This window comes from Poromitra crassiceps (genome assembly GCF_964638095.1).
Source record: "Poromitra crassiceps genome assembly, chromosome: 4".
In the NCBI taxonomy this organism is placed as follows: domain Eukaryota; kingdom Metazoa; phylum Chordata; class Actinopteri; order Beryciformes; family Melamphaidae; genus Poromitra; species Poromitra crassiceps.
The window spans coordinates 52802929-52817928 of NC_139626.1; the positions used below are offsets into that span (position 1 = coordinate 52802929).

At 41.9% G+C, this 15000-nt stretch overlaps 1 protein-coding gene across 1 annotated transcript in view; it reads left to right on the top strand.

Annotated features, from left to right (window-relative positions):
* LOC310775837 (slit homolog 1 protein-like) overlaps positions 1-15000 on the top strand; it is a gene marked incomplete at both ends in the record, with an annotated part of 171414 nt that overhangs the window by 52056 nt on the left and 104358 nt on the right. The window contains 2 exons of the mRNA XM_083635964.1: positions 10580-10651; positions 11288-11359. Coding sequence (XP_083492090.1) covers positions 10580-10651; positions 11288-11359 — 144 coding nt within the window. The remainder of the gene's footprint in view (positions 1-10579; positions 10652-11287; positions 11360-15000) is intronic.

Consider the following 15000-nt stretch of genomic DNA (forward strand, 5'->3'; position numbering starts at 1 on the left):
AGTTTATCATGTGGAAGACTGTCAGGAAGAGATCAAGTGTTACACCACTAGTTTATCATGTGGAAGTCTGTCAGGAAGAGATCAAGTGTTACACCACTAGTTTATCATGTGGAAGTCTGTCAGGAAGAGATCAAGTGTTACACCACTAGTTTATCATGTGGAAGTCTGTCAGGAAGAGATCAAGTGTTACACCACTAGTTTATCATGTGGAAGTCTGTCAGGAAGAGATCAAGTGTTACACCACTAGTTTATCATGTGGAAGTCTGTCAGGAAGAGATCAAGTGTTACACCACTAGTTTATCATGTGGAAGTCTGTCAGGAAGAGATCAAGTGTTACACCACTAGTTTATCATGTGGAAGTCTGTCAGGAAGAGATCAAGTGTTACACCACTAGTTTATCATGTGGAAGACTGTCAGGAAGAGATCAAGTGTTACACCACTAGTTTATCATGTGGAAGTCTGTCAGGAAGAGATCAAGTGTTACACCACTAGTTTATCATGTGGAAGTCTGTCAGGAAGAGATCAAGTGTTACACCACTAGTTTATCATGTGGAAGACTGTCAGGAAGAGATCAAGTGTTACACCACTAGTTTATCATGTGGAAGTCTGTCAGGAAGAGATCAAGTGTTACACCACTAGTTTATCATGTGGAAGTCTGTCAGGAAGAGATCAAGTGTTACACCACTAGTTTATCATGTGGAAGTCTGTCAGGAAGAGATCAAGTGTTACACCACTAGTTTATCATGTGGAAGACTGTCAGGAAGACATCAAGTGTTACACCACTAGTTTATCATGTGGAAGACTGTCAGGAAGAGATCAAGTGTTACACCACTAGTTTATCATGTGGAAGACTGTCAGGAAGAGATCAAGTGTTACACCACTAGTTTATCATGTGGAAGTCTGTCAGGAAGGAATCAAGTGTTACACCACTAGTTTATCATGTGGAAGTCTGTCAGGAAGAGATCAAGTGTTACACCACTAGTTTATCATGTGGAAGTCTGTCAGGAAGAGATCAAGTGTTACACCACTAGTTTATCATGTGGAAGACTGTCAGGAAGAGATCAAGTGTTACACCACTAGTTTATCATGTGGAAGACTGTCAGGAAGAGATCAAGTGTTACACCACTAGTTTATCATGTGGAAGTCTGTCAGGAAGAGATCAAGTGTTACACCACTAGTTTATCATGTGGAAGTCTGTCAGGAAGGAATCAAGTGTTACACCACTAGTTTATCATGTGGAAGTCTGTCAGGAAGAGATCAAGTGTTACACCACTAGTTTATCATGTGGAAGACTGTCAGGAAGACATCAAGTGTTACACCACTAGTTTATCATGTGGAAGACTGTCAGGAAGGAATCAAGTGTTACACCACTAGTTTATCATGTGGAAGACTGTCAGGAAGAGATCAAGTGTTACACCACTAGTTTATCATGTGGAAGTCTGTCAGGAAGGAATCAAGTGTTACACCACTAGTTTATCATGTGGAAGTCTGTCAGGAAGAGATCAAGTGTTACACCACTAGTTTATCATGTGGACGTCTGTCAGGAAGAGATCAAGTGTTACACCACTAGTTTATCATGTGGAAGTCTGTCAGGAAGAGATCAAGTGTTACACCACTAGTTTATCATGTGGAAGTCTGTCAGGAAGAGATCAAGTGTTACACCACTAGTTTATCATGTGGAAGTCTGTCAGGAAGAGATCAAGTGTTACACCACTAGTTTATCATGTGGAAGTCTGTCAGGAAGAGATCAAGTGTTACACCACTAGTTTATCATGTGGAAGACTGTCAGGAAGAGATCAAGTGTTACACCACTAGTTTATCATGTGGAAGTCTGTCAGGAAGAGATCAAGTGTTACACCACTAGTTTATCATGTGGAAGTCTGTCAGGAAGAGATCAAGTGTTACACCACTAGTTTATCATGTGGAAGACTGTCAGGAAGGAATCAAGTGTTACACCACTAGTTTATCATGTGGAAGTCTGTCAGGAAGAGATCAAGTGTTACACCACTAGTTTATCATGTGGAAGTCTGTCAGGAAGGAATCAAGTGTTACACCACTAGTTTATCATGTGGAAGTCTGTCAGGAAGAGATCAAGTGTTACACCACTAGTTTATCATGTGGAAGACTGTCAGGAAGACATCAAGTGTTACACCACTAGTTTATCATGTGGAAGACTGTCAGGAAGGAATCAAGTGTTACACCACTAGTTTATCATGTGGAAGACTGTCAGGAAGAGATCAAGTGTTACACCACTAGTTTATCATGTGGAAGTCTGTCAGGAAGGAATCAAGTGTTACACCACTAGTTTATCATGTGGAAGTCTGTCAGGAAGAGATCAAGTGTTACACCACTAGTTTATCATGTGGACGTCTGTCAGGAAGAGATCAAGTGTTACACCACTAGTTTATCATGTGGAAGTCTGTCAGGAAGAGATCAAGTGTTACACCACTAGTTTATCATGTGGAAGTCTGTCAGGAAGAGATCAAGTGTTACACCACTAGTTTATCATGTGGAAGTCTGTCAGGAAGAGATCAAGTGTTACACCACTAGTTTATCATGTGGAAGTCTGTCAGGAAGAGATCAAGTGTTACACCACTAGTTTATCATGTGGAAGACTGTCAGGAAGAGATCAAGTGTTACACCACTAGTTTATCATGTGGAAGTCTGTCAGGAAGAGATCAAGTGTTACACCACTAGTTTATCATGTGGAAGTCTGTCAGGAAGAGATCAAGTGTTACACCACTAGTTTATCATGTGGAAGACTGTCAGGAAGAGATCAAGTGTTACACCACTAGTTTATCATGTGGAAGTCTGTCAGGAAGAGATCAAGTGTTACACCACTAGTTTATCATGTGGAAGTCTGTCAGGAAGAGATCAAGTGTTACACCACTAGTTTATCATGTGGAAGTCTGTCAGGAAGAGATCAAGTGTTACACCACTAGTTTATCATGTGGAAGTCTGTCAGGAAGAGATCAAGTGTTACACCACTAGTTTATCATGTGGAAGACTGTCAGGAAGAGATCAAGTGTTACACCACTAGTTTATCATGTGGAAGTCTGTCAGGAAGAGATCAAGTGTTACACCACTAGTTTATCATGTGGAAGACTGTCAGGAAGAGATCAAGTGTTACACCACTAGTTTATCATGTGGAAGTCTGTCAGGAAGAGATCAAGTGTTACACCACTAGTTTATCATGTGGAAGACTGTCAGGAAGGGATCAAGTGTTACACCACTAGTTTATCATGTGGAAGTCTGTCAGGAAGAGATCAAGTGTTACACCACTAGTTTATCATGTGGAAGACTGTCAGGAAGAGATCAAGTGTTACACCACTAGTTTATCATGTGGAAGTCTGTCAGGAAGAGATCAAGTGTTACACCACTAGTTTATCATGTGGAAGACTGTCAGGAAGACATCAAGTGTTACACCACTAGTTTATCATGTGGAAGACTGTCAGGAAGGAATCAAGTGTTACACCACTAGTTTATCATGTGGAAGACTGTCAGGAAGAGATCAAGTGTTACACCACTAGTTTATCATGTGGAAGTCTGTCAGGAAGGAATCAAGTGTTACACCACTAGTTTATCATGTGGAAGTCTGTCAGGAAGAGATCAAGTGTTACACCACTAGTTTATCATGTGGAAGTCTGTCAGGAAGAGATCAAGTGTTACACCACTAGTTTATCATGTGGAAGACTGTCAGGAAGAGATCAAGTGTTACACCACTAGTTTATCATGTGGAAGACTGTCAGGAAGAGATCAAGTGTTACACCACTAGTTTATCATGTGGAAGTCTGTCAGGAAGAGATCAAGTGTTACACCACTAGTTTATCATGTGGAAGTCTGTCAGGAAGGAATCAAGTGTTACACCACTAGTTTATCATGTGGAAGTCTGTCAGGAAGAGATCAAGTGTTACACCACTAGTTTATCATGTGGAAGACTGTCAGGAAGACATCAAGTGTTACACCACTAGTTTATCATGTGGAAGACTGTCAGGAAGGAATCAAGTGTTACACCACTAGTTTATCATGTGGAAGACTGTCAGGAAGAGATCAAGTGTTACACCACTAGTTTATCATGTGGAAGTCTGTCAGGAAGGAATCAAGTGTTACACCACTAGTTTATCATGTGGAAGTCTGTCAGGAAGAGATCAAGTGTTACACCACTAGTTTATCATGTGGACGTCTGTCAGGAAGAGATCAAGTGTTACACCACTAGTTTATCATGTGGAAGTCTGTCAGGAAGAGATCAAGTGTTACACCACTAGTTTATCATGTGGAAGTCTGTCAGGAAGAGATCAAGTGTTACACCACTAGTTTATCATGTGGAAGTCTGTCAGGAAGAGATCAAGTGTTACACCACTAGTTTATCATGTGGAAGTCTGTCAGGAAGAGATCAAGTGTTACACCACTAGTTTATCATGTGGAAGACTGTCAGGAAGAGATCAAGTGTTACACCACTAGTTTATCATGTGGAAGTCTGTCAGGAAGAGATCAAGTGTTACACCACTAGTTTATCATGTGGAAGTCTGTCAGGAAGAGATCAAGTGTTACACCACTAGTTTATCATGTGGAAGACTGTCAGGAAGAGATCAAGTGTTACACCACTAGTTTATCATGTGGAAGTCTGTCAGGAAGAGATCAAGTGTTACACCACTAGTTTATCATGTGGAAGTCTGTCAGGAAGAGATCAAGTGTTACACCACTAGTTTATCATGTGGAAGTCTGTCAGGAAGAGATCAAGTGTTACACCACTAGTTTATCATGTGGAAGACTGTCAGGAAGACATCAAGTGTTACACCACTAGTTTATCATGTGGAAGACTGTCAGGAAGAGATCAAGTGTTACACCACTAGTTTATCATGTGGAAGACTGTCAGGAAGAGATCAAGTGTTACACCACTAGTTTATCATGTGGAAGTCTGTCAGGAAGGAATCAAGTGTTACACCACTAGTTTATCATGTGGAAGTCTGTCAGGAAGAGATCAAGTGTTACACCACTAGTTTATCATGTGGAAGTCTGTCAGGAAGAGATCAAGTGTTACACCACTAGTTTATCATGTGGAAGACTGTCAGGAAGAGATCAAGTGTTACACCACTAGTTTATCATGTGGAAGACTGTCAGGAAGAGATCAAGTGTTACACCACTAGTTTATCATGTGGAAGTCTGTCAGGAAGAGATCAAGTGTTACACCACTAGTTTATCATGTGGAAGTCTGTCAGGAAGGAATCAAGTGTTACACCACTAGTTTATCATGTGGAAGTCTGTCAGGAAGAGATCAAGTGTTACACCACTAGTTTATCATGTGGAAGACTGTCAGGAAGACATCAAGTGTTACACCACTAGTTTATCATGTGGAAGACTGTCAGGAAGGAATCAAGTGTTACACCACTAGTTTATCATGTGGAAGACTGTCAGGAAGAGATCAAGTGTTACACCACTAGTTTATCATGTGGAAGTCTGTCAGGAAGGAATCAAGTGTTACACCACTAGTTTATCATGTGGAAGTCTGTCAGGAAGAGATCAAGTGTTACACCACTAGTTTATCATGTGGACGTCTGTCAGGAAGAGATCAAGTGTTACACCACTAGTTTATCATGTGGAAGTCTGTCAGGAAGAGATCAAGTGTTACACCACTAGTTTATCATGTGGAAGTCTGTCAGGAAGAGATCAAGTGTTACACCACTAGTTTATCATGTGGAAGTCTGTCAGGAAGAGATCAAGTGTTACACCACTAGTTTATCATGTGGAAGTCTGTCAGGAAGAGATCAAGTGTTACACCACTAGTTTATCATGTGGAAGACTGTCAGGAAGAGATCAAGTGTTACACCACTAGTTTATCATGTGGAAGTCTGTCAGGAAGAGATCAAGTGTTACACCACTAGTTTATCATGTGGAAGTCTGTCAGGAAGAGATCAAGTGTTACACCACTAGTTTATCATGTGGAAGACTGTCAGGAAGAGATCAAGTGTTACACCACTAGTTTATCATGTGGAAGTCTGTCAGGAAGAGATCAAGTGTTACACCACTAGTTTATCATGTGGAAGTCTGTCAGGAAGAGATCAAGTGTTACACCACTAGTTTATCATGTGGAAGTCTGTCAGGAAGAGATCAAGTGTTACACCACTAGTTTATCATGTGGAAGTCTGTCAGGAAGAGATCAAGTGTTACACCACTAGTTTATCATGTGGAAGACTGTCAGGAAGAGATCAAGTGTTACACCACTAGTTTATCATGTGGAAGTCTGTCAGGAAGAGATCAAGTGTTACACCACTAGTTTATCATGTGGAAGACTGTCAGGAAGAGATCAAGTGTTACACCACTAGTTTATCATGTGGAAGTCTGTCAGGAAGAGATCAAGTGTTACACCACTAGTTTATCATGTGGAAGACTGTCAGGAAGGAATCAAGTGTTACACCACTAGTTTATCATGTGGAAGTCTGTCAGGAAGAGATCAAGTGTTACACCACTAGTTTATCATGTGGAAGACTGTCAGGAAGAGATCAAGTGTTACACCACTAGTTTATCATGTGGAAGTCTGTCAGGAAGAGATCAAGTGTTACACCACTAGTTTATCATGTGGAAGACTGTCAGGAAGACATCAAGTGTTACACCACTAGTTTATCATGTGGAAGACTGTCAGGAAGGAATCAAGTGTTACACCACTAGTTTATCATGTGGAAGACTGTCAGGAAGAGATCAAGTGTTACACCACTAGTTTATCATGTGGAAGTCTGTCAGGAAGGAATCAAGTGTTACACCACTAGTTTATCATGTGGAAGTCTGTCAGGAAGAGATCAAGTGTTACACCACTAGTTTATCATGTGGACGTCTGTCAGGAAGAGATCAAGTGTTACACCACTAGTTTATCATGTGGAAGTCTGTCAGGAAGAGATCAAGTGTTACACCACTAGTTTATCATGTGGAAGTCTGTCAGGAAGAGATCAAGTGTTACACCACTAGTTTATCATGTGGAAGTCTGTCAGGAAGAGATCAAGTGTTACACCACTAGTTTATCATGTGGAAGTCTGTCAGGAAGAGATCAAGTGTTACACCACTAGTTTATCATGTGGAAGACTGTCAGGAAGAGATCAAGTGTTACACCACTAGTTTATCATGTGGAAGTCTGTCAGGAAGAGATCAAGTGTTACACCACTAGTTTATCATGTGGAAGTCTGTCAGGAAGAGATCAAGTGTTACACCACTAGTTTATCATGTGGAAGACTGTCAGGAAGAGATCAAGTGTTACACCACTAGTTTATCATGTGGAAGTCTGTCAGGAAGAGATCAAGTGTTACACCACTAGTTTATCATGTGGAAGTCTGTCAGGAAGAGATCAAGTGTTACACCACTAGTTTATCATGTGGAAGTCTGTCAGGAAGAGATCAAGTGTTACACCACTAGTTTATCATGTGGAAGACTGTCAGGAAGACATCAAGTGTTACACCACTAGTTTATCATGTGGAAGACTGTCAGGAAGAGATCAAGTGTTACACCACTAGTTTATCATGTGGAAGACTGTCAGGAAGAGATCAAGTGTTACACCACTAGTTTATCATGTGGAAGTCTGTCAGGAAGGAATCAAGTGTTACACCACTAGTTTATCATGTGGAAGTCTGTCAGGAAGAGATCAAGTGTTACACCACTAGTTTATCATGTGGAAGTCTGTCAGGAAGAGATCAAGTGTTACACCACTAGTTTATCATGTGGAAGACTGTCAGGAAGAGATCAAGTGTTACACCACTAGTTTATCATGTGGAAGACTGTCAGGAAGAGATCAAGTGTTACACCACTAGTTTATCATGTGGAAGTCTGTCAGGAAGAGATCAAGTGTTACACCACTAGTTTATCATGTGGAAGTCTGTCAGGAAGGAATCAAGTGTTACACCACTAGTTTATCATGTGGAAGTCTGTCAGGAAGAGATCAAGTGTTACACCACTAGTTTATCATGTGGAAGACTGTCAGGAAGACATCAAGTGTTACACCACTAGTTTATCATGTGGAAGACTGTCAGGAAGGAATCAAGTGTTACACCACTAGTTTATCATGTGGAAGACTGTCAGGAAGAGATCAAGTGTTACACCACTAGTTTATCATGTGGAAGTCTGTCAGGAAGGAATCAAGTGTTACACCACTAGTTTATCATGTGGAAGTCTGTCAGGAAGAGATCAAGTGTTACACCACTAGTTTATCATGTGGACGTCTGTCAGGAAGAGATCAAGTGTTACACCACTAGTTTATCATGTGGAAGTCTGTCAGGAAGAGATCAAGTGTTACACCACTAGTTTATCATGTGGAAGTCTGTCAGGAAGAGATCAAGTGTTACACCACTAGTTTATCATGTGGAAGTCTGTCAGGAAGAGATCAAGTGTTACACCACTAGTTTATCATGTGGAAGTCTGTCAGGAAGAGATCAAGTGTTACACCACTAGTTTATCATGTGGAAGACTGTCAGGAAGAGATCAAGTGTTACACCACTAGTTTATCATGTGGAAGTCTGTCAGGAAGAGATCAAGTGTTACACCACTAGTTTATCATGTGGAAGTCTGTCAGGAAGAGATCAAGTGTTACACCACTAGTTTATCATGTGGAAGACTGTCAGGAAGAGATCAAGTGTTACACCACTAGTTTATCATGTGGAAGTCTGTCAGGAAGAGATCAAGTGTTACACCACTAGTTTATCATGTGGAAGTCTGTCAGGAAGAGATCAAGTGTTACACCACTAGTTTATCATGTGGAAGTCTGTCAGGAAGAGATCAAGTGTTACACCACTAGTTTATCATGTGGAAGTCTGTCAGGAAGAGATCAAGTGTTACACCACTAGTTTATCATGTGGAAGACTGTCAGGAAGAGATCAAGTGTTACACCACTAGTTTATCATGTGGAAGTCTGTCAGGAAGAGATCAAGTGTTACACCACTAGTTTATCATGTGGAAGACTGTCAGGAAGAGATCAAGTGTTACACCACTAGTTTATCATGTGGAAGTCTGTCAGGAAGAGATCAAGTGTTACACCACTAGTTTATCATGTGGAAGACTGTCAGGAAGGAATCAAGTGTTACACCACTAGTTTATCATGTGGAAGTCTGTCAGGAAGAGATCAAGTGTTACACCACTAGTTTATCATGTGGAAGACTGTCAGGAAGAGATCAAGTGTTACACCACTAGTTTATCATGTGGAAGTCTGTCAGGAAGAGATCAAGTGTTACACCACTAGTTTATCATGTGGAAGACTGTCAGGAAGACATCAAGTGTTACACCACTAGTTTATCATGTGGAAGACTGTCAGGAAGGAATCAAGTGTTACACCACTAGTTTATCATGTGGAAGACTGTCAGGAAGAGATCAAGTGTTACACCACTAGTTTATCATGTGGAAGTCTGTCAGGAAGGAATCAAGTGTTACACCACTAGTTTATCATGTGGAAGTCTGTCAGGAAGAGATCAAGTGTTACACCACTAGTTTATCATGTGGAAGTCTGTCAGGAAGAGATCAAGTGTTACACCACTAGTTTATCATGTGGAAGACTGTCAGGAAGAGATCAAGTGTTACACCACTAGTTTATCATGTGGAAGTCTGTCAGGAAGAGATCAAGTGTTACACCACTAGTTTATCATGTGGAAGTCTGTCAGGAAGAGATCAAGTGTTACACCACTAGTTTATCATGTGGAAGTCTGTCAGGAAGAGATCAAGTGTTACACCACTAGTTTATCATGTGGAAGACTGTCAGGAAGAGATCAAGTGTTACACCACTAGTTTATCATGTGGAAGTCTGTCAGGAAGAGATCAAGTGTTACACCACTAGTTTATCATGTGGAAGTCTGTCAGGAAGAGATCAAGTGTTACACCACTAGTTTATCATGTGGAAGTCTGTCAGGAAGAGATCAAGTGTTACACCACTAGTTTATCATGTGGAAGTCTGTCAGGAAGAGATCAAGTGTTACACCACTAGTTTATCATGTGGAAGTCTGTCAGGAAGAGATCAAGTGTTACACCACTAGTTTATCATGTGGAAGACTGTCAGGAAGGAATCAAGTGTTACACCACTAGTTTATCATGTGGAAGTCTGTCAGGAAGAGATCAAGTGTTACACCACTAGTTTATCATGTGGAAGTCTGTCAGGAAGGAATCAAGTGTTACACCACTAGTTTATCATGTGGAAGTCTGTCAGGAAGAGATCAAGTGTTACACCACTAGTTTATCATGTGGAAGTCTGTCAGGAAGGAATCAAGTGTTACACCACTAGTTGATCATGTGGAAGTCTGTCAGGAAGAGATCAAGTGTTACACCACTAGTTTATCATGTGGAAGTCTGTCAGGAAGAGATCAAGTGTTACACCACTAGTTTATCATGTGGAAGTATGTAGAGTGCCTTTATCAATATATGAATATCAGGAGTGGCCGTGGGAGAAAAATAGATCTACTTTGGGGCCATGATTTATTACACCAATAGCCCTGGTGCCTTCAGATGTATTCATTGGAGGGCATTATATACATATTATTCCTTTGTTTTGGTTAGTTCATATTGTGATAATAATTATTTATTTTATGCTTAATGTGTTTTAATGTGTGTGTTTTTGCAGTCATCTAATGGAGAATCAGATCAGTAACGTTGAGAGAGGAGCTTTTGACGACCTGAAGGAGCTGGAGAGACTGTGAGAGCACACGCACGCACGCACACGCACACACACACACTCACACACACACACACACACACACACACACACACACACACACACACACACACGCGCACACACACACACAGGACATAACTACCATTAGCACAGTGGTTCTCAAACTGGGGGGTGCACCCCCTACAGGGGGCGGGGGGGGGGAGGGCTGTCTGTACGCTCCCAATTTTAAACGCTTCCTCCCGCTGTGCTCCCGATTAGTATCTTCTCTCGTTACTGTTTTTCAGAGGCTGCAGCAGGCCCTTTAAAGCAGAGTGAAGTTTCTGGTAGCATATGACACTAGACGACCTAAGGCATACAATGCCACCAACCATGCCATGCTAGCTTGTGGGGAAGCAATCTACTGGACTATCAACTCTTTTTGATTTTATTTATTCCTTTCAGTAAAACAAACCTGACAACTTCAAGTTTATATGTCATAGTGCAATGAATAATTAATTCACAACTATAAGGCGATGGACAACAGCACATGGGGAGGGGGGTGGGTTCCTATCTCACAGAAGGGGGGCCTGACAGAAAAAGCTTCGAGCCACTGCAAATTGTCTAGAATTTGTATTCAATGTTTAATCCCAATCTTTGGTTTTGTGTCTGTCCCTCCAGTCGCCTCAACAAGAACCATCTCAGCCAGTTACCAGAGCTGCTGTTTCAGAAGAACGAAGCCCTGTCTCGACTGTGAGTGCTGTCTCTGAAAGATCCACACACGTCTACGCTATACCCTACATCCTACACCCTATACCCTACATCCTACACCCTATACCCTACATCCTACACCCTATACCCTACATCCTACACTCTATACCCTACATCCTACACCCTATACCCTACATCCTACACCCTATACCCTACATCCTACACTCTATACCCTATACCCTACATCCTACACTCTATACCCTACATCCTACACCCTACATCCTACACCCTATACCCTACATCCTACACCCTATACCCTACATCCTACACCCTATACCCTACATCCTACACTCTATACCCTACATCCTACACCCTATACCCTACATCCTACACCCTATACCCTACATCCTACACTCTATACCCTACATCCTACACCCTATACCCTACATCCTACACCCTATACCCTACATCCTACACTCTATACCCTATACCCTACATCCTACACTCTATACCCTACATCCTACACCCTACATCCTACACCCTATACCCTACATCCTACACCCTATACCCTACATCCTACACTCTATACCCTACATCCTACACCCTATACCCTACATCCTACACCCTATACCCTACATCCTACACTCTATACCCTACATCCTACACCCTATACCCTACATCCTACACCCTATACCCTACATCCTACACTCTATACCCTACATCCTACACCCTATACCCTACATCCTACACTCTATACCCTACATCCTACACCCTACATCCTACACCCTATACCCTACATCCTACACCCTACATCCTACACCCTACACCCTACATCCTACACCCTATACCCTACATCCTACACCCTATACCCTACACCCTACACCCTACACCCTACACCCTATCATCCACCCTAAATTATACCCTATACCCTACATCCTACACCCTATACCCTACATCCTACACTCTATACCCTACATCCTACACCCTATACCCTACATCCTACACCCTATACCCTACATCCTACACTCTATACCCTACATCCTACACCCTATACCCTACATCCTACACTCTATACCCTACATCCTACACCCTACATCCTACACCCTATACCCTACATCCTACACCCTATACCCTACACCCTACACCCTACACCCTACATCCTACACCCTATCATCCACCCTAAATCATACCCTATACCCTACATCCTACACCCTATACCCTACACCGTATACCCTACATCCTATACCCTACACCCTATCATCCACCCTAAATCATACCCTATACCCTACATCCTACACCCTATACCCTACACCCTACATCCTACACCCTATACCCTACATCCTACACCCTATCATCCACCCTAAATCATACCCTATACCCTACATCCTATACCCTACACCCTATCATCCACCCTAAATCATACCCTATACCCTACATCCTACACCCTATCATACACCCTAAATTATACCCTATACCCTACATCCTACACCCTACACCCTATACCCTACATCCTACACCCTATACCCTACATCCTACATCCTATACCCTACATCCTACACCCTATCATACACCCTAAATTATACCCTATACCCTACATCCTACACCCTACATCCTACACCCTATACCCTACATCCTACACCCTATACCCTACACCCTACACCCTATACCCTACATCCTACACCCTATACCCTACATCCTACACCCTATACCCTACATCCTACACCCTAAATTATACCCTATACCCTACATCCTACACCCTATACCCTACATCCTACACCCTATACCCTACATCCTACACCCTATACCCTACATCCTACACCCTATACCCTACACCCTACACCAGTGGTTCTCAAATGGGGGTCCGCGGACCCCCAGGGGTCCGTGGCACTTTGCCAGGGGGTCCGCGAAAAGTTTTCAAGTAAATTTTTTTTTTTTTTTTTTTTTTTTTAAATAAAATGCTACATGTTACTTATTCCTTCTCAAACTACTTCCTACATGGTGCTAGTCTATCAAAATATCTTGGCTGTCATTGATTGTGTTGCATAGTGGTTTTCTGTACTGTTGACAAATTATGATATTGTAAGTCGCTTTGGATAAAACAAAAGTGTCTGCTAAATGACGTAATGTAAATGTAATGTAATAAAAAAAAAAAATTCGCAAAATCTTCATAGTTCAACGAAAATAGTTTATGCTTTAAATCTAAAATGGTTCATGGATTACATTCTAATAACAAACCTATCAAATTAAAAGTCAAGCACGTTACCGTGGAAACAATTAAGCTTAGCCCAAAATCACAAATCAGAATGAGGGGGTCCCCGGTATATTTTCTATCTTGTAAGGGGTCCTTGGCTGAAAAACATTTGAGAACCTCTGCCCTACACCCTATACCCTACATCCTACACCCTATACCCTACATCCTACACCCTATACCCTACATCCTACACCCTATCATACACCCTAAATCATATACCCTATACCCTACATCCTACACCCTATCATACACCCTAAATCATATACCCTATACCCTACATCCTATACCCTACATCCTACACCCTAAATCATATACCCTATACCCTACATCCTACACCCTATACCCTACATCCTACACCCTATCATACACCCTAAATCATATACCCTATACCCTACATCCTATACCCTACATCCTACACCCTAAATCATACACCCTATACCCTACATCCTACACCCTATACCCTACACCCTATCATCCACCCTAAATCATACCCTATACCCTACATCCTACACCCTATACCCTACACCCTACATCCTACACCCTATACCCTACATCCTACACCCTATCATCCACCCTAAATCATACCCTATACCCTACATCCTACACCCTATCATACACCCTAAATTATACCCTATACCCTACATCCTACACCCTACACCCTATACCCTACATCCTACACCCTATACCCTACATCCTACATCCTATACCCTACATCCTACACCCTATCATACACCCTAAATTATACCCTATACCCTACATCCTACACCCTATACCCTACATCCTACACCCTATACCCTACATCCTACACCCTATACCCTACATCCTACACCCTATACCCTACACCCTACACCCTACATCCTACACCCTATACCCTACATCCTACACCCTATACCCTACATCCTACACCCTATCATACACCCTAAATTATACCCTATACCCTACATCCTACACCCTATACCCTACATCCTACACCCTATACCCTACATCCTACACCCTATACCCTACACCCTATACCCTACATCCTACACCCTATACCCTACATCCTACACCCTATCATACACCCTAAATCATATACCCTATACCCTACATCCTACACCCTATCATACACCCTAAATCATATACCCTATACCCTACATCCTATACCCTACATCCTACACCCTAAATCATATACCCTATACCCTACATCCTACACCCTATACCCTACATCCTACACCCTATCATACACCCTAAATCATATACCCTATACCCTACATCCTATACCCTACATCCTACACCCTAAATCATACACCCTATACCCTACATCCTACACCCTATACCCTACATCCTACACCCTATCATACACCCTAAATCATATACCCTATACCCTACATCCTACACCCTATCATACACCCTACATCCTACACCCTATACCCTACATCCTACACCCTATCAT